This window comes from Aotus nancymaae, unplaced genomic scaffold (assembly GCF_030222135.1).
Source record: "Aotus nancymaae isolate 86718 unplaced genomic scaffold, 86718_ANA_hifiasm-v0.15.2.pri h1tg000002l, whole genome shotgun sequence".
NCBI lineage: Eukaryota > Metazoa > Chordata > Mammalia > Primates > Aotidae > Aotus > Aotus nancymaae.
The window spans coordinates 58,910,252-58,927,369 of record NW_026988413.1 but is presented as its reverse complement, the minus strand read 5'-3'; the positions used below and the strand labels follow the sequence as shown (position 1 = coordinate 58,927,369).

Genomic DNA, 17,118 nt, shown 5'->3' with positions numbered 1-17,118 from the left:
CCCAAAGTGCTAGAATTACAAGCGTGAGTCATCATGCCAGGCCTTATAATCTACTTTACAAAGCAGATAACATTTTAATTTCTATTGAACATAAAAGCTCTAGACTTTTGTCCCTTCTATCACCACCATTTGTTTTTACTGTCACAATTTAAATCTTTTTATAGTGTATATTTAATAACAACTTACGGTAGTATGAGTTATTTTTGACCATTTTGACTTATCATCTTTATACTACAGAAATGTATGATTTATATACCATTCCAGTATTGAAATATTCTTGATTTATTTATGTATTTACCCCTACCAGTGAGCTTTATAGTCATATGTATTCATTACAGTAACTTTGTCCTTTTGTTTTCACTTTAAGAACTCCTTTAAGCATTTCTTGTAAGGTAGCTCTACTGGTAATGAATCCTTCAGTTTGTGCTCATCCATTGACAGCTGTGTTGAGCATAGTATTCTTAGCTAAGTCTTTTTTTTTTTTCTTTTACCACTTTGAATATGTCATCCCACTTTCTCCTGGTCTGCAAGGTTTCTGCTGAGAAATTTACTTATAGTCTATTGGAGACTCCATTAGATTTGATACTTTTCTATTGATGCTTTTAGAATCCTCTTTGTGATTCACTTTTGACATTTGATTATAGTGTGTCTCAGAGAGGACTGCTTTGTGTTGAATCTATTCAGACACCTTTGAGTTTCATGGATCTGGGTGTGCCCTACCTCTCTAAAGTTTTCAGCAATTATTTCATTAGATAATCTGACTGTCCTTTCCTTTGACTCTTCTGCTTCTTGAACTCTCATAATATGACTATGTGTTTGCTTAATGGTGTTCCATAAGTCCCATGGGTGTCGTGACTCTTTTTTGTTTTTTTCCTTTTTTTCTGACTCATTTCAAAAGATGTATTTTCAAATTCAGATTCTTTTTTTTTTTAAAGATTGATCCAGTCTGCTGTTGAAGCTATTAATTGTCTCTTTCATTGATTGAATTCTTCATCTCCAATATTTGTTTGCTTCTTTTTTGTTATCTTTTTGTTGAATTTCTCATTCAGATCATGAATTGTTTTATTATTTCCTTGACTGTTAATCTCTTACATATTGCTGAATTTCCTTGAGATTACTGTTTTGAATGCCTTCTTGGGCAATTCATAAATTTCCATTTATTTTGGGTCAGTTACTGAAGAATTAATGTGTTCCTTAGGTGGTGTCATGTTTCCTGCTTGCTTCTTTTTTTGTGTGTCTCTGTTAATGTCTCTATATCTGGTGGTGCAGTCATCTCTTCCAGACTCTCAAGAGTGGCTTCTGTAGGGTAAGACTTTCATTTCCAGATATATGTGCATGTACATATGTATGTGTGTACATATGTATGCATGTGAATGTATACATGTGCATGTATATAATGTGTTTTGTATTTCTCTTCTTTTTGCCGCTTCAAATTAAATGTAACAGAATTTATTGCTGTGATTCAGAATTTAAGGTTCAGATTTATCTTCTTTGTAATGTACTCATGTTTCCTAGAATTCTTAAACTATATGGAATATGTAGAATCCTTCTGTCACATGGCAGCCCTTCTGAGAAGTAGGAAACTTTTCTCTGTTTTGGCATTTCCCAAATACTGTAAGTCACCACTTGAAATATCTAATAGAAAAAAAAAATGTTCCATCCTTAATTTTAGAAACATTGGATTAAAAGAATAATGATGCATTGGAACATTTATCATGTTTATATATGTAGCAACCCACCCAAATATTTCACCAGTGGACAAAATTTTCTATAAAGTATGTTATATTCCAAAATTAGTGTTCTAAAGGATACCATTTAGTAAACATTGCTAATGGATAGCTTTAATTCTCAAATATCAGGATCTACAAAGTTTCAAAATTTATGAGCACAGGTTTTACATAGGCTGTTAGTAGCTCCAAAGACAACCTGAAAACCTTTCAGTTTTGGGGAGGATCTTATATTATTTAAACTATGGTAAAACCAATACACTTTTTGCAATAATGTAACTTAAGAAAATTGTTCTTCTCATATCTCATGTCTCAAATTTGTGATCTGGTATTGCCCTCTACACAGTCACTCAAGAAGCCAAGCTGATGGCAGTCTGTGATCACTTCTGAACTGTCAGTTATTACAACAGTTGACAAAGATGTGAAAGCTCTTCAATGCTCCTGAGGTTCATTGCCTAACACTTCTATCTACAGAAAATTGGCCGGAATTTATTGCATTACTCCTTTTAATTGTAAGCATCTGAAATAGGCAGGGGCAGGTCCATAAAAGATGTTTAAGGACCACTGCTGTCTCTGCCACAGTTAACAGTGCTCCTTAAATTCTTTTTATGGACAGAGTTTTCATGGCATTAACAGATGACTCCTGTAAATAACGATAGATTAACACCAATATTTTAAGATGTTGAGTAAAGTTTGCCAGAGAATGAAGTATTGAATATAAAGGAAGATTAAATAGTAAGATATCTGACATGTAAGAGTGAGAGAAGAATGTTAGAATATTATAGCAGGCAATTAAGAAATGTTTGGTGTTCTGCTTGCAAATAGTATCTGTGTAGTCCAGGAATGTATCACGTGGTACACAAAGTTAAAACGATGCAGTCACTACTATGGTCAGATGATCAAGGTAAGCATGTCAGTGAAAGCCACAGAATAGGGAACACCATCAGCATTTCAAATATTGGGTATTTTATAGGTACTCCTTATTGGCATAGGTACTTTATATTCATGCATTGAATAAATATATGGCTATCTTACAGTGATTAGAAAGAGAAGTCAGGAAATAAATTATGAGAATCAAGCAAAATAGTAACAGCCAAGACTGTTTTTTTAAAAATGTACCCTGCCTTCCTAAGTCATTATTCTTGAGGAAAAAGAATCCATGGTCATAAAACTTTAGTAAACACTGAACACTAACTTTTCCTCTTAGAGATTGATAGTACAGTAAAGGCTCTGAGAAGCCTTCTGTAAGAGATGAATTTAATGTTGTTAGCTGAATTTACCAAACTTTTATCATAAAGCTATAAAAAGCAAAATAATTAATGTCCTAGTCCACAAATGTCCTAGTCCTCGACTGTGTAGAATTCAGACAAAATTAGGACTGAGCAACAGCTGCCAAACTGGCACTTTAAGCCTAGATAGTTCCAAGCTCAGCTCTCTCACGCTGGCCTCATTCACTCTGTTTTAGAGACAGGGTCTCACTCTGCTGCCCAGGGTGGAATGCAGTGGTGTGATCATAGCTCACAACAGCCCTAAACTCCTAGACTCAAGGGATCCTCCCGCCTCAGCCTCCCCAGCAGCTGGGACTACAGGTATATGACATCACATGCAGCTAATTTTTAATTTTTTGGTAGAGACAGGGTATTGCTATGTTGCCCAGGCTGGTCACAAACTCCTGGCCTCAAGCCATACTCCCACCGTTGGCTCCCAACATGCTGGATTACATGCATGAGACACTGTGCCCAGCCTTCCTCGTTCACTTTCATGCAATCATATAGACTTTCTCCATCTTAAATACTCTGAATTTTCTTCTCTTTATCTCCTCCCTTGTCCCTGCTCCCTACTCCACTGCAAACATGCGGCAAGCAGGCCATGTAGCAATCTAGCCCAGTTTTTTGCTCATAGTAAAACTCTATAGCTCTTACTATATTCAGTATACATTTATAAAACAGAAAGCTACTGGATCCTGAAGAATGTCTTTATTCAGATGCAGAATTTTTATCTCATTTCAAGTCTAGGACCTGTCTCCAATTTTCATATTACTTACCTGCTCCTAACCTAGTCCCTACTTTACATGTAGTAAATACATTTGTTGTTAATACCGTCAAGTAGATCAAATAACACATCCCAGCAAATCGAAGGTGTATCACGTTCAATACCACTACATCTCTACTCTGTCATATAGATTAGCTTTATTACTGTTTGAAAGTATCATTTACAAGCTCAATAGAGCAAATTATAAAACTTAGTGGGATATTTATAGCAATATTTTCAGGTTTGATGAACTTCCCCCTCATCTCAATACGTTTATGTAGATTTAATCACTTCTGTCCTTCTGTTAATACCTCAAACTAATACCAGCAACAGGTCAAATAAAAGTCTTACAGCTAGTCAAACTTCAGTGACTTAAATCAGGGCTTTTTCAAAATTTCATGTATCTGTGAATCTCTGAAAGATCCTGTTAAACTGTGGATTCTGATTCAGTGGGTCTGAGGTAGGACCAGACATTCTGCATTTTTAACAAGTTCCCTGGTGATGTTGAGGCTGTTTGTCTAAGATTCACGTAACTAAAGCAAAATTTTAAATTGTATTTATCCTAGCTGTGTCACAGCACCCTTCATGAGTATGTAGAATGAAATGTTTTTCAATATGTAGGTTAAACTACTAGAATCTGGGAACTGTTGGAAAAAGGAAATAGGAGTGATATGTAAATAAGTCATGTAAAGAGAATAGCTCATATAAAAGTATAGTAACAATATCAAACAATATGAAAGTCAACTGCATTCGAAAGTAAAAATAAAAAGCAAAATAATTTTTCTAATAACAAAAGCATTTATTTTCACAAATATTTTAGAGTGCAGCTATTTTTGAGCCACAAAAGGGAAAAGCAGAGTGTTTCTTTTGTGTATTCGATACAAATATAAAACATAACTCAGTTATAATTCATTAGCTCAGCTCAGTGACAATAAGTCTGGAAAAACCAGTCATAGGTAATGCTGTTGGTATATGCAGGAAACCAGAACGGACAACATTATTTGAGTTCAAAATCCATTTAGAATTGTAGACAGGCCACAAGGGGCAGGCAAAGAGAGCAGCCACAGTGTCACTAATACGTTGGACTTCAAACAGAAAAACTGAACTGTCAATTGGTATACACCTAAAACAAATGCCAACTAGAAAGATAATTATGTAGCTCAGACACTGAGAACAGGTTAAGAAATGTGTATATATATATACATCTTAATACAAATATATTCAGAGATAACCATGTGCATAGCTATATATTTTTGTGAAACCATACCCACCTTTACCCCTTTCTTTCAGAACTGAAAGCTATGTAGCTTGTTCCATTTCTTCATGTACTTGTTAGAAGCAATCCGCATTAACCTATTATTTTCAGATGCTGTTGATTCTCTAATCTGTTAACCCATTTGTAGATGCTATTGATTTTCAAACTTACGAATAACCACTATAGTTCTGTCATGAATAACCAACTTTGGGATGAAAATGTGCCTCTACCAAAGGGTACAACTTTTTTATGACTAAAACATATAAAATTATCTTTGAGTAATTGGAAATAATTTATCTTTCTGAACAACATTCACTTCACCAGGGCAAAACAAAAAGTCACATGTGTAATATATTCCCCACATTGCCCCTCTCCTACCACAGTGTGCACACACACACTCTTCCCAGATTTCATGTAAAAAAAAAAAAATCTCCCCTTTTTAAATTTTCCTACTGCATGTTTTTTTTAGTGTTTTTTTTTTTTTGAGATGGAGTTTCAGTCTTGTTGCCCAGGTTGGAGTGCAATGGTGCTATCTGGGCTCACCACAACCTCTGCCTCCTGGGTTCAAGCAATTCTCCTGCCCCAGCCTCCCAAGTAGCTGAGGTTACAGGCATGTGCCACCATTAGCTGTGCCACCAGCTAATTTTGTATTTTTAGTAGAGATGGGGTTTCTCCATGTTGGTCAGGCTGGTCTCATACTCCCGACTTCAGGTGATCCACCCGCCTGGGCCCCCCAAAGCATATTTTTAATCTGGTTGTCTTTGTGGATGAATTATCTTTCCTCTTGTATTCCTTTTACAGAATGAGAAATGAAATACTGAGGAATGATAAAGATTATAATATACATGTATTCAAACAATATTAAAGACATATAGGTCAAAATCTTTTCTGATATCTAAATGCCATGAGATCATTCCTATAGGAAGATATTAAGATTTGAGTCATGATTAGTCATAATATACAGGAGGTCAATATGTATGTTCTCATCTAGTTATTTTTAGACATTTCTACATGATATAACTCAGTCCTAAGGGTCTGTACAATTCAAAAACTTTTGTTTATATTTATCTTAGATGGACATATCCACAAATAACCTCATGAAAATAGAATAAACCTTGTATTATCAGAAGAACATGTGGTACAATGTTATCTTACATATTAATATCTTGGACAGATACTTTTATCCTCCAGTTAAAAGGAAAGGCACTTATTAATATGCTTTAAGCACCTTCAGAGATTCCAAGATCTTTTCAAACAGGTAGAATCTTGGTCTGTGGCTTTTTTATAGGGAATGTTAAACATTTACCAGAGCAGTTATCATAAGGAGGCAAAGTTATTTTCAATTTTAGTATCCAAACAGCCAGTTACTACTCCTTTGTCCTGCATCCTTCTGTGGGTAAAACACAAGATAGAATTTGGTTTGTCTTCCCTTGCTATGCTGAAATTTTTTTAGGAAGAGCTCTCTGACATTCAAAGTGAACCCCTGCTAAAGAAAGCAGGGTTACCGATTAATGTGTCTCCTTATGAAAAAGGAAAAATCTTTATAACCATCCTACTGCTGTAAAGGATAAAACAAATGTCTTTTTTTTCTTTATCCAATTAGCATAAAACATTAGCCTAGAAAAAAGTGGTCAAAATTTAGAAAGCGCATTTCAGCAAGAACTATGGATTTATAAAGAAATGTGGATTCAGATAATATACTTCGGACAGAAAATTAGGATAAACATTTTATGACATAACAAGAACTAGAAAAAGCACAGGAATTTAAGGGAAAACATATTTTAATGGTTGAAACCAGTCTTTATGAGGTGATTATGATGGCCAAAAATATTACAATGAATAACAATGCATTTCTACTCTTTGTAATATTTCATACAATAATTCCTTCATCATTTACATCTTAATGCTAGAAAAGCATTCTGAAGATGCCAAGAGTAAGTTGCAACTGAGTAAAAAAAAGCAAAATTTACTCATATTTCCAGAAGAGTCGCAGAACATAGAAAATGACAAAGTCTTTAAAATATAAAAGCTAAAGTGTACTAAAATGATGTCCATTTGCATGATCAGTGACAAAATATATGACCATACTTTTATAAAGTAAAAAAAGGGTATACCTGCTGCTGTTGTATGAAGGAATTCGCAGAGAAATACATAATTAATGAGTCATAAGCCAATCATCTGTAAATGTCTTTCAAAATATTTGGTGCGCAAGAAATGCAATATGCTGATGGGCCTGGAGACTGCTGCAGTTGAATAGGGCAGCTACTAGGGTGGTAGTGTTTTCCCCTGGATGAGGAAGACGGGAACGCAGGGCCTAGGATTTGTTGAGAATGTCCACTCTTCTTCTGAATTGGCCACCCAGAAACCAATTACTGAATCAGAACAACAAAAAGAAATTGGTTCGTGCTTGAGCCAGGTCTATAGAAACTGAAATCAATTCAGTTGTGAAAATGATGAATTTTAAAAAGATGCTGGGTTTTTTCTGTGCAAGGTAGAGAGATTTTCATAACAGCTCAATCCTTTCAAAATGTGCTGTTGCTTAGTGCAAAAAACAAAAATAGTGCCGCCATTTCTTCAACTAAAAGATAAGGTGTGTTTTGTAAAATTAAAGCATATCCAATCTTCATCCTGTAGGTCGGTATTACCAAAGGTCATGACATAGCTGTTGCATAAATGTGAAGAATCATTTGCTGCCTGTAAAGCAGAGGAAATGTTACCACTTATCAGAAAGCAGTGGAATATTACAGCAAATAACGCTTAAATTTTATATATCTAAGATATCATCATACTTTTCACTAATCAGTTCGATTTCTCTAGCTGCAGTGAGAAGTGTTCTCTAATGGACTTCACCCATAAGGCAAAACATATTCCCATTCCAGAAAGGCACATAAGAAGGGTGCTTTCTAACCCTCAAGACCAGCACGTATCAGACAAGGAATGGTAGCTAAAGTACATCATCTACCCTAGACCATCATTTCCACACCCTTCAGACCAACTCCATTTAAAGGTGTATGTACTACTTTAAAAGTGACCATTGGGTTATTTTCCTTGTAACCCCCTGAGTAAAACTGCACGTTAACTGCACCATCTTATACTTTGCTCCCTCTCGAATACCTATCTTCCTACTCATTCCTATTCTTCACAAATCTGTCCAAAGATATAATTATGATACTAAAAGCTGAATTTTGCTTAAGAAAATCTACATCTTTTGTGATTCTTCTAAATCTAGTAAATCAAGTAATCAACAGTCTATTCTCTGCTTGTAAAAAAAAGGGAGGGGGCAGTAATTTTTCCTTATAAAAATCAAATGTATAAGCAAAACTAGTATATATGTTGACAAAGTTGCTACAGCAAGTCTTGATTTTTTCATTATAATTTAGCTACAAATGGACCCAAGGACTCTGACATGCAGGGATCATTAAGCAGGGATAAAATGTATCACATAATTTTAATTCTGAATACTTAGAAAACATGTTTATAACTTCTACATTTCCTTTTATTAAGCATGCTTTATTAAGACAAGTTTTTCTATTACATGGTCATATAAATACCTTTGGTTTAGTCATAATTTGTCAGTAGGCTAATGAAAGGTATTAAAGGTAATATTTCATTTTTTATAATGTGAACATTTTAGGTTAGCATTTTGAAGACATTCTGTCCAAATAGTTTGTAGGCAGAATTATTGTCTTTTTGGTGACTAAATAGTGGTAGAAGTGATTAGAACCAAAAATTAGGTTGTCATCTTAAACACAATTATTGGTCCCTAAATTCCACTTTATATTTTTAAAAATCATCAGGGTAACTGATTTATGCTTTAGTAATAGATAATTAAAATTTGATTTCATGGAACATCTCTAGAAGACAGAATGGATGCTGATGAATCCAGGCTATTGGAAAATCATGAAATTTATTAAGAATTAGATGTGATTTAAAATGTTTAACATGGTGCTGGCACATAGTAAACAACTCAAAAGTTATTATAGCACACATACTGCTTTTATTTACATTGCTTTATTTTGATGTGGTCTGAGAAGGGTGGGCTGGAGAAAGTAAAAATTTCTCCCCTTCAGGTAACACCAGTGCTACTATCAACACTAAAAAAAAGGCTTTCCTTTAGGAAAGGTCAAGCATTCATTACTCTTTATGTATAGAGGGCATGGACACTAATATTTGAAGCATAGAGGCTTAAAGTGTCTCAACATTTGTGTCAAAACTGTTGTTCACATTTTACCTTTCTTTTCCTCTAAACGCTGAGTACTTGGTTTTACTATGTTGAATACTATTCTCTATTTCCTGATACTATTATATTCAAATTTTAGTTCAGGTCTTTTAATTGTTCATTTGGAAAATGCATGGCCAGCATGTCTACATGCAGCAATCCTGTTCTTATGACACCTTTTCCTAGTCCATTATAAATTATCTAATTTTAAAAAATAATTAGCTATATAACTGAGAAATGAACCAGTCAATTTGGGACAAATGCTGTATTTGTGCTATTGTTACAGTGGTCACAATGACATCTTTTATCATTTCTCCCAGAATTAGATACTTTAGTGATCTGCTTAATATTTATAGATTTTATTTACTTATTTGTGTCTTAATTTACATTAAATACTTCAAAATAAAATGATTGTTGGCTAGGAATGTCTAGAAATATATATGGCCTAATATATAACTTCTCTTTGACAAAATGAAAACAAGTAATATATAAGCTAATGTTATTGAAGCAATATTTTTGGTATATACTTACTTATTTTATTGTTTTTGATCTGCATGCACAATACGAAATCATGAAAGCAACAAACATCACCACACCAACACTAAGTAAGATCATTTCTATCAGGCCAAGGAGGTTTATTTTTCCAGTAACTTTACTTCTGAACATGTTTGCCTTCTCATTACCAATGGTCCCAGTCTGTAATCAAGTTAATAATCAATATTATTTGGGTACATTAGTAAAGCAAAATACTCAAACCCTTCAATTGCATGTCACCCTTTCTTCTAACACCTCTATTGGTGTTAGTCATCAATATCTCTAAGACAAGTCGATGGAATTCCTTTTGCACATCAGGAAAGGCAATTAAACGCCAGATAGAGTGTACTAGGACTCATTTGCTCTTCAGAACTGTCTCAGAATAATTTCACAGTTTCCCAAAGGGTGTTTCCCCCTGACAAAGGGTCAACAGTTCCACTTGCTCCAAAGTGTTATTCAACGTTTTTCCTATGTTTATAGCTAATCAATGATACAAAAAATACCTTGCGAGGCAATATGATTGATAGACTGTCTATGACTACGCTAACCTGGACTTCAGTTGGCTTTTATTAGCACTATAGTATTCAGTGAGTCTTGATTTACCTGGAATTACATGTATGTGCCTCTTCCCTAAGACAACTGATACAAGAAAAAGTGTTTGTTTAACAGCATTTTTAAAGAAAATCTTAAATGATAGGCAATGTTTTTTAAAAATAAAAATTGAAAAGTAACGCAAACGATATTTTTGTGCAATTATCTCAAATGTGTACTCATCCATATGGGCAATGGAAATACATGTAGCTTTAAATAGTATACATTCTTTTGAAACATCAAAAGTTTATATACAAAGTTTCTTGTTTTAATGACTAATAGCTTAAAATACAAACCTCATTAAGCCAAATAATAGGCACAATATAGTTCCTCTTCAAACGCTTTAATGCTCTGTAATATACATTGAAAATAATTATGAACATATAAACTAATATTTATATATAACAAACTGTTGTAAATGTTCAGAAATTAGTTGCTGTTGCTAATTTGATTTTGTTCCTGTAATGAATCATTTAAATTTTAATATAGTTGTTGTTTCTCAGACTTCATTTGCTCTTATGTCTTCTAATCACATTGATTTTGTTCCCCAAGTGCAGATTTTCCCTTTCAATAAATTCTACTCAGGGAACTAAAATATGAATTCTAACAATTATTGCCATAGAAATATTTGGGCAGCTAACAAAATGAGAGATGCCATCAAATGCTCAAATAAAACCATTCCAAAATCCATTCAAGTACCATTTCAATAAAAATATATGATTCTAAGGCATAGGTGAAATTTGTCACGAGCATTTAATAATGATTATTTGGTGACGTTAAGCTAAAGATAAGTTGATATCAGATGATGTTCTTTTCATTTGCTTACATAGATATACTCATGTTCTTACAAGAAGATAATACAAATCATATCAAAATAACCTTTTTCAAGAGACTCACTCAATTTTTTTTGATGGCTTGACCAATAGGTTGACCTGCAGTCGTTTTGCAAATTGTAAAGTGAATCCAGTTATCTAAAAAGAGAACAACTAAAATAATTTCCAATTTCTTTTTAAAACATTCTTTTATACTATTCTATACTATTCAAAAGTTATTTTTCTTAAAAGAGGAGAGAAGGTAACATAGAACTTAAGGTGCAAAGGACTACTTGAAACTTTTAAAAGTTACAAATTAATTGGACTTATTGAATATATTATATATAATTGTATATATAGTTATATGTTTTTATACATGCATCTATATGGATACACACAATTTCTTGGCCCAATCTAATGTCAAGGATTTCATTAGATTTGTGATTTACTTGAAGTGGTTTTAAGGAAATCAACAACAAAATATAGGATCTCAGATCATTTAATTCCTGGTCAAATATATATTCAGTTAGAATCCATGTATCATTAGTTATAATACTACTGTCATTATTTTAACTAAAACATGACTACTAACATTCTAGAATTTCATTGAACTTTTGATAAGGAAAATATAAAGATTAAAACTGTTGTGCTGTAACAATTCTACATAGACCTTGCCCCAAACTCACATATTCAATGACTCCTCATATAAGCATAAAAAAATTTACATAAAATTATTTTAAGCCAATTAGAATCATTTCCTAAGCAATAACAGGAAGAAATCAATATAATTTTCACTGATAAGTTTCAGTAACTTTTAAGAATGTGATTCAATAAATATGATCAATTAGTGTATTGACAAGATCATTTTTCTTTCAATTGTATTTTTTAAAATATCAACCAAATCAGATCAATAATGTGTTTTCTTACAGGTTCAATATCCAAGTATGTCCTATGTTCTTCTTCATTTGGGTTTAAGCCATCAATAGGTTCTGAAACATCAGGACTTGCATGTAGAAAATGAGGAAGTGAAATGTACACAGGTCTCCCTGAAGACAAATTTTAAGAGTCAGTTGGAATTAATGACTTTCTTCATTTCACATATAATTCAGAAAATATTTTCACATAAATAAAGCTTCTTAAAAGTAATACATATTTGGTTTTTAACACTGATGGGGGAGATAAAGATAGGGAAAAATTATGTCAGTTAATGTCTACTGTACACTTCTACAATATTGTCAATATGTAAAATTTTGTTGATGAACACAGTTTCAACTGTTGAAATACTTCACCGTGTTCAGCTTTCGGGCAGTAATATGTCTATGGACTAAGAATTTATTTCATTGAACACTAGTTTTTTCTTTCCTCTTCCACATCCATATTAGTATGATAAATATTTACCAGATAAGCTAGACTCCAAATTTTATGTTGAACTCTTGCTTTAGATACATTCTGAAAATACATTTACCTTTACTTACCATTTTCTAGTGAAAAAAGTTAGAGCAATAATAGATGGATAACGGGATGCTCAAAGTGTTCTGGGAATCATTTTCATTTCACCCTAAATCTAAAAGCAGCCACAAGGAAATACTGATGTAGATTTAACTAAATTTGACAACACTGAAACACAAGTGGGACCCTCCCAAAATACAAAATCAGCACTAAAATTTTCAATTGTGGTTGCAAAGAGATTGTGGTAAAGGTCTCATTTTAAAGAATATCACAAACTATGATATGGATTGTGCTACTGAGGATATTTACTCACCATCTTTGCATTTGCTGATGTCTAGCACACCATATGATGTACAATTTTTTGAGATAATTTTTTCTGTGCAGAAACAATGGTTGTCTGGGTTTTGAAGAGGAGAGGCAAAGGCTTTGGATGGAAGAACAAATCTGTACACAGGGATTCCTTTCAGATTAATTTCGGATTCAAATACAGCATAGATTGACCTAAATACAGAGAAAAAAAGAGCTGCATTCCAGGGACCTGCACTTGCATTCTGGAGATGCATTTTACTTAGTCTTGCTTTAACTTAGAAAATAAAGTTATTGGGAAATTGTAACACATACTAGAACTTAATACCAAGTACGAACTGTTCTTGTTTGTGAAGTACCGTGTTTATACCAAAGTCATTTCTCATAGGTAATTTCTCCTATAGAGTAAATATTGATGGGACTTCCCTCAAATACTTTTTTGTGCTCAGTTTAAAGGAAATGAAGTTTGGTTTTTTTTCACAGCTTAATTAATCCTGGAGAGAAAGACCAGTCACTGGAGTATGTGCATATACATGCTAGATATATACCTGGTACATTTCCATCATTTACCAAGTTTATAGGGCTCAATACTCATTTTTTTCTAATCACCAGATACCCCTATAAGCAGAAATACTGCTGTCTTAAATTGTACAGGTAAGAAAAATGTTCAGAGATGTTAAATGCTTACCCACAATCATACAGTCTTTAAGGGCAGAGCTTGGGGTCAAGGGTAGAAAGGCTCTAGTGCTTGCGAGTTATCTACTGGGCCCCACAAATGTGAGCAGAGCACATTAATTAACACAGTTCTATTATGTTTGCGTCATCTTCTCTGTATATCTTTAGAAAGATTGTGCATGCCCTTGTAGACTTGATCGTTATTAGTAGTTTAGTTTTAAAAAGGCAAAATGGTTCTTGCTTAGATAGAAATGGCCCAAAAAAGAGAATTATTTGCAGTATTAAAAATTGGAGGACATAGAAGGATATTTTGCAAAGAGTTAAACATGAATTTCCTATGCTGTGTTTTCTCAAATGATTATTCTCAAAAGTTTCTTGGTCTGCATTTTGTCACCTGGGGTCTGACTCAGACATATTTCTGTATTTGTCTTACCTGCAAATGTCAGAAGAAAAGAACTGCAAAACCTGGCTCTTCTCGACAAAAGGTGGAAATGAGGCTGCATCTGTTTAAAAATTGAGTGGCAAATGATTAGATGTAATATGTTTTCTAGAAACAAATCTAGATATCTCTCCTCCAGTATAGTCAATAGAAACATCATACAATCTACCTAAGTAATTTATCTAGTAGCCACATTTTAAAAAGGTAAAAAATAAAAATAAAAATAACTGGCCTGGTGCAGTGGCTCATGCCTATACTCCCAGCACTTTAGAAAGCTGAGGATCACCTGAGGTCAGGAGTTCAAGACCAGCCTGGCCAACATGGTGAAACCCCATCTCTACTAAAAATACAAAAAATTCGCTGGGTGTGTTGGTGGGCGCCTGTAATCCCAGCTACTTGGGAGGCTGAGGCAGAAGAATTGCTTGAACCCAGGAGGTGGTGATTGCAGTGAGCCAAGATCTCGCTATTACACTCCACGCTGGTTGAGAAGGGGGAAACTTCATCTCAAAAAATATATATACATATATACATTTTTTATTTAATCTATTATATCCAAAATATTTTAACATGTAACCATTATAAGATATTTTAAATTCTTAAAATCTCAAAATCCACTGTGCATTTTATATTTACAGCACATTTCAAATCATACTAGCCACATTTTGAGTCCTTAACAGTTACATGTGGCTAGTGGCTGCTATAGTCAACAACAAATCTACATACTATACATGTTTAATGGTACAAAATAAACATAAAATGTAGTGTTAACGCTCACATTGTGTTTGTTTTACAACGCCCCATCCCAGCAGTGGAGCGGCACTTTTCTTACAGTGAAGTTCATTTAGCACTCCTGCCACAGCCACGTTTCTTATTTTTAGTCATTTTTTTTTTTTCATTTGCCATGATGGCTGATTAATACTTTGAAAAATATTTACTAAAGTTCTCTCACTTCATATGCTTTGAAAGTGTATAAAAAAGTCATTTATTGAATTTACTGAATATTTGCTACAGGTATGATCCATGGCAAACATTGGATATATGAAGAAATAATTCCTTAACTCCTCCGTGGACTTCTCAGATGAGTATCACTAATACAAACCATCATCAAATAAGTTTTCAATGGTAAGTCTCATCCTTTGATTATGCATTGCAGGTTCTTTCTCTGGCAAGTGTGTCAACCTTGTGACCTTGTTTTCATTACTTTACACTCTCGTGACAAGTGAAACATAACACAAGATCACACTGAACTTGTCGTTACTGCTTGATTCTGCTATTCAGACACCTGGATATTCAAATCTAGCTTAAATTCTCCATATAAGCCCCCATACAGGCGTTGCCAACAACTGCTTTCCTAGTTCCTTAATAACTAAAGAAAAATGCATTGACAAGATAAGCTTTTAAGATTATTATCTGAAATATGGTTGAAGATTATACTAATTATACTGAGCAACTACCATGGACAATGACTGCAACAGCTGATATTTGCGGGTTGTTTTTTTTTCTTCCAAAAGAAACATTCTAAATGTATACCAATACTTTCATTTTAAGTTTTTTCAATCTTATTGAAGGTAAAGAGGATACACTTCTAAATTACAATGAAAACACGTTAGAATCTCACTGTTTACTTTCTTTTCCCTAGTGTCATAAACAAGAATCTCTCTTACAGGGGATCATCCCCTGCTCGGTCCAAACTCCCTCTGTTCCTAGTTTGTTTCATGTCTATTCTCCCCATAGATATTTTTAACTTCATGCCTGATGCTCATGCATTTATATTATTGTCATTAATGAATCCTCTTTTTAAAGCTTTTCTCCTGAAACCCATAAAGAATCCTTTACTAGGAGTACATAGTCCTCAGATGCAGACATAAATATACTAAGTATTCTGCTTATACAACTACTAACATTGGTAGTATAGAGGACTTGAAAATTTATTTCCAGAAATGCTTTACTTAGAAAATAATTTCTTTACCCACCCCTAAAGCTCAAAACCCTGAAAAGCAAATCCAACAGTGTTTTTGCTGTTTTTTGTTGTTGTTGGTTCCTACAAGGCAATGATAGAATTAAATATGCATATGAAGTCAATAATCATACCTTTAGCAAAGTAAACAATCTCTGTGCTTCATTTTCACTTAACTGTCTTTATCATGTCATTTTCCTATGGGATATTCACCAATTTTGTAAACTTCATGCTTTCGTTTCCTAGTAGTTGAAAGCTTGACCCTGATTTATTTACTTTATAGTATTCGATTTTCACCACTTGTTTTTTGAGACAAGGTCTTGCACTGTTGCCCAGGCTAGAGGCACAATTTTAGCTCACTGCAGCCTCCACCTCCGAGGCCCAAGTGATCGTCCTGCCTCAGTCTCCCAAGTAGCTGGAACTATAGGCATGTGCCACCATGCGCAGCTAATATTTGTATTTTTTTGTAGAGATGGGATTTTGCCATGTTGCCCAGGCTGGTCTTGACCTCGTGGACACAAGCAATTAACCTGCCTTGGTCTCCCAAAGTGCTGGGGTTATAGGCATGGGCCACTGTGACCGGCCTCCCATTGCTTTTTTAAAATCTTCATTCTTATACTAATAGGCATATCTGTACTATGCTTTTCCTGAAGGAGAGTAAGTCTGATCTAACCATACCTTAAATCTAAGTTTATAGTTCTTTTTTTTCCCCAATTCTAACTTAGAATGCTCATTTTTTACATATATTTTTCACAGTCAAGTAAACATCTGATCTTGTTGCTGTTTTCTCTCTTATTCTGACCACCTTATCAAAAAGTAGATGTTTCTGTCTTGCAACTTTTCTACCTCAGCTAGCAGCCCATGCTTAGATATGTTTTTTCTTTTGCAATTAGTTTTCTTTTATAAATGGTATACAGATAAGTTAGAATTAAAAGAATAACAGATTTGAATAGTAAGTACTTAAGTGTTTTTTGCTTAGTTTTTGTCTTTTCTTTTCCACCGTTTACTTCTGTTGCCAGGATGGCAGTTAATTAACTAAAGTTTTTATAAAACAAATATTTCTCTGAGTCATGCAGTAAGGGCTAATTCCTTATGATTAATCTTCACAAATCCCATCACATCG

General features: G+C 33.8%; 1 protein-coding gene across 9 annotated transcripts in view; it reads right to left on the bottom strand.

The window, feature by feature from the left end:
• Positions 1 to 4,533: 4,533 nt before the first annotated feature.
• Positions 4,534 to 17,118, bottom strand: part of CD36 (CD36 molecule (CD36 blood group)) — a 203,395-nt gene continuing 190,810 nt past the window's right edge. For all 9 annotated transcript variants that reach the window (XM_064374985.1, XM_012466545.2, XM_012466541.3 and 6 more), the window contains 7 exons: positions 14,033 to 14,102; positions 12,932 to 13,119; positions 12,097 to 12,215; positions 11,255 to 11,328; positions 10,654 to 10,708; positions 9,764 to 9,928; positions 4,534 to 7,707 (listed from right to left, as the gene is read on the bottom strand). In XM_064374985.1, the coding sequence (XP_064231055.1) occupies positions 9,764 to 9,928; positions 10,654 to 10,708; positions 11,255 to 11,328; positions 12,097 to 12,215; positions 12,932 to 13,119; positions 14,033 to 14,102 (671 nt within the window). In that variant the 3' untranslated portion in view covers positions 4,534 to 7,707. The remainder of the gene's footprint in view (positions 7,708 to 9,763; positions 9,929 to 10,653; positions 10,709 to 11,254; positions 11,329 to 12,096; positions 12,216 to 12,931; positions 13,120 to 14,032; positions 14,103 to 17,118) is intronic.